The 1486-nt window shown below is 44.6% G+C and overlaps 1 protein-coding gene across 1 annotated transcript in view; it reads right to left on the reverse strand.

Annotated features, from left to right (window-relative positions):
- LOC103375309 (ephrin type-B receptor 4-like) overlaps positions 1–1486 on the reverse strand; it is a 20261-nt gene that overhangs the window by 6635 nt on the left and 12140 nt on the right. Inside the window, exons 8-9 of the mRNA XM_008305541.1 lie at positions 1364–1474; positions 1142–1255 (exon numbers count right to left, since the gene is read on the reverse strand). Coding sequence (XP_008303763.1) covers positions 1142–1255; positions 1364–1474 — 225 coding nt within the window. The remainder of the gene's footprint in view (positions 1–1141; positions 1256–1363; positions 1475–1486) is intronic.

The following is a 1486-nucleotide window of genomic DNA, read 5'->3' on the forward strand; positions in this document are numbered from 1 at the left end:
GTCATCACTGAGTTCTACTGTCACTGTAGCTACACACACACACACACACACACACACACACACACACACACAGAGTCTCATGTTTACTTTTAAGAAAACAGGACTCCTGTGGGAGAACAAATGCGATGAGATGTTTTTACGGCGGTTCTCCTGTTGATGGGAGAGTCAGGGTTCTGCTGGAGGTCCAAGACGACTCATCACCAGTTGGTTTCTCTCTTCAGGACAAAGAAGGGTTCTGGATGCCAGGCTGTGTTCAGGCTTTGTTGTGACAACGTTAGCATAAGGTTCCAGAGGTTATGAGCTGTATATTCAGCAACACCACGGTGTTCTGAGACGTGAGTCCCTGAAACGATCCTGAAGAGATTACTAGTTTATATAATGTTAATGAACTCATTAAATGGTCCTAATGAAGCTCCTGAGTGTCTAAAAAAGAAGAAACATGGACTTCCAAAAGTCCCCTACAAGGTTCAGACATTTCTAAAGACGTTCCCTAAAAGGGTCGTGGATCTCTGTAAGGGTTCCGAGAAGAGTTTCTGAGTTTCTAGTTTTAAAATGTTCCTCTATTCAGTTAAATATCTACGAGCTGCTGAAAACATTCCTCCTCTACTGCAACGCTTCTAAACAAGTTCCTGAACAAATGTTTATTCACAGAAATCACATTCAAAGGTCTCCAGATGTTCTCAAAAGGGTTCTGGAATCCTCTCAGGTACAGAACATGTTCCTTGAAATGTTTATAAAATGCACATTCGTTGCTACAAAGTTGGAGAAAAAGTTCTGAATACAAGATTCCTTAAAATGTTCCTCGAAGTTTCCTAAAAGCTTCCTGGAGTCTCATAGAGGTTCGTCAAGGAGGATCTAGACGATTTTCTCCTGTAACAAAGTTCCCCAAAACGTTCCTCGGGTTCTACAACATTGCTTTAAAGTGTTCCTAAATGATTCCTAGAACATTTTTCAATGTTCACAGAAACTTCTAAAATGTTCCTAAATAGCTTCTAAGTCACTGACGTTCCTTCAAACATCCTCAGGCTCCAATAAATGTTCTGCAAGAACATCAGTCGGTTCCTGCAAAGCTTCTAAACCACAGAGTGCACAGGAACAAGGTAACAGGTCCATGAGAACCCAGGTGTTGTCAGGTGTTTACCTGCTCCAATCACCTCCTCGATCTTCACGAAGGAGGCGTCGATCTCCTTGGCGAACTCCCTCACCGCCTCGTTCGGGTCCTCGTAGGTGAACGGGTCGATGTACACCTTCATCGCTGCAACAACAACATCATCATCATCATCACTCAGCTGGAGACAGCGTTCATCTGTGTCAGGCGTCTCATTGGCCGAGCTACAACTCAAACTGTGATTGGCTGACTCACTCTGTCCCATCTGATAGTGTCCACTCTTGTCACTGATGCTGGAGTCCGTCCTCCTCCTGCTGATGGACAGAGAGACACACAGGTGAGAGACGGACTTGAGCTTCATCCGTGCTCCCCCCGTGC

Source organism: Stegastes partitus, unplaced genomic scaffold (genome assembly GCF_000690725.1).
Source record: "Stegastes partitus isolate 25-593 unplaced genomic scaffold, Stegastes_partitus-1.0.2 Scaffold2541, whole genome shotgun sequence".
NCBI lineage: Eukaryota > Metazoa > Chordata > Actinopteri > Pomacentridae > Stegastes > Stegastes partitus.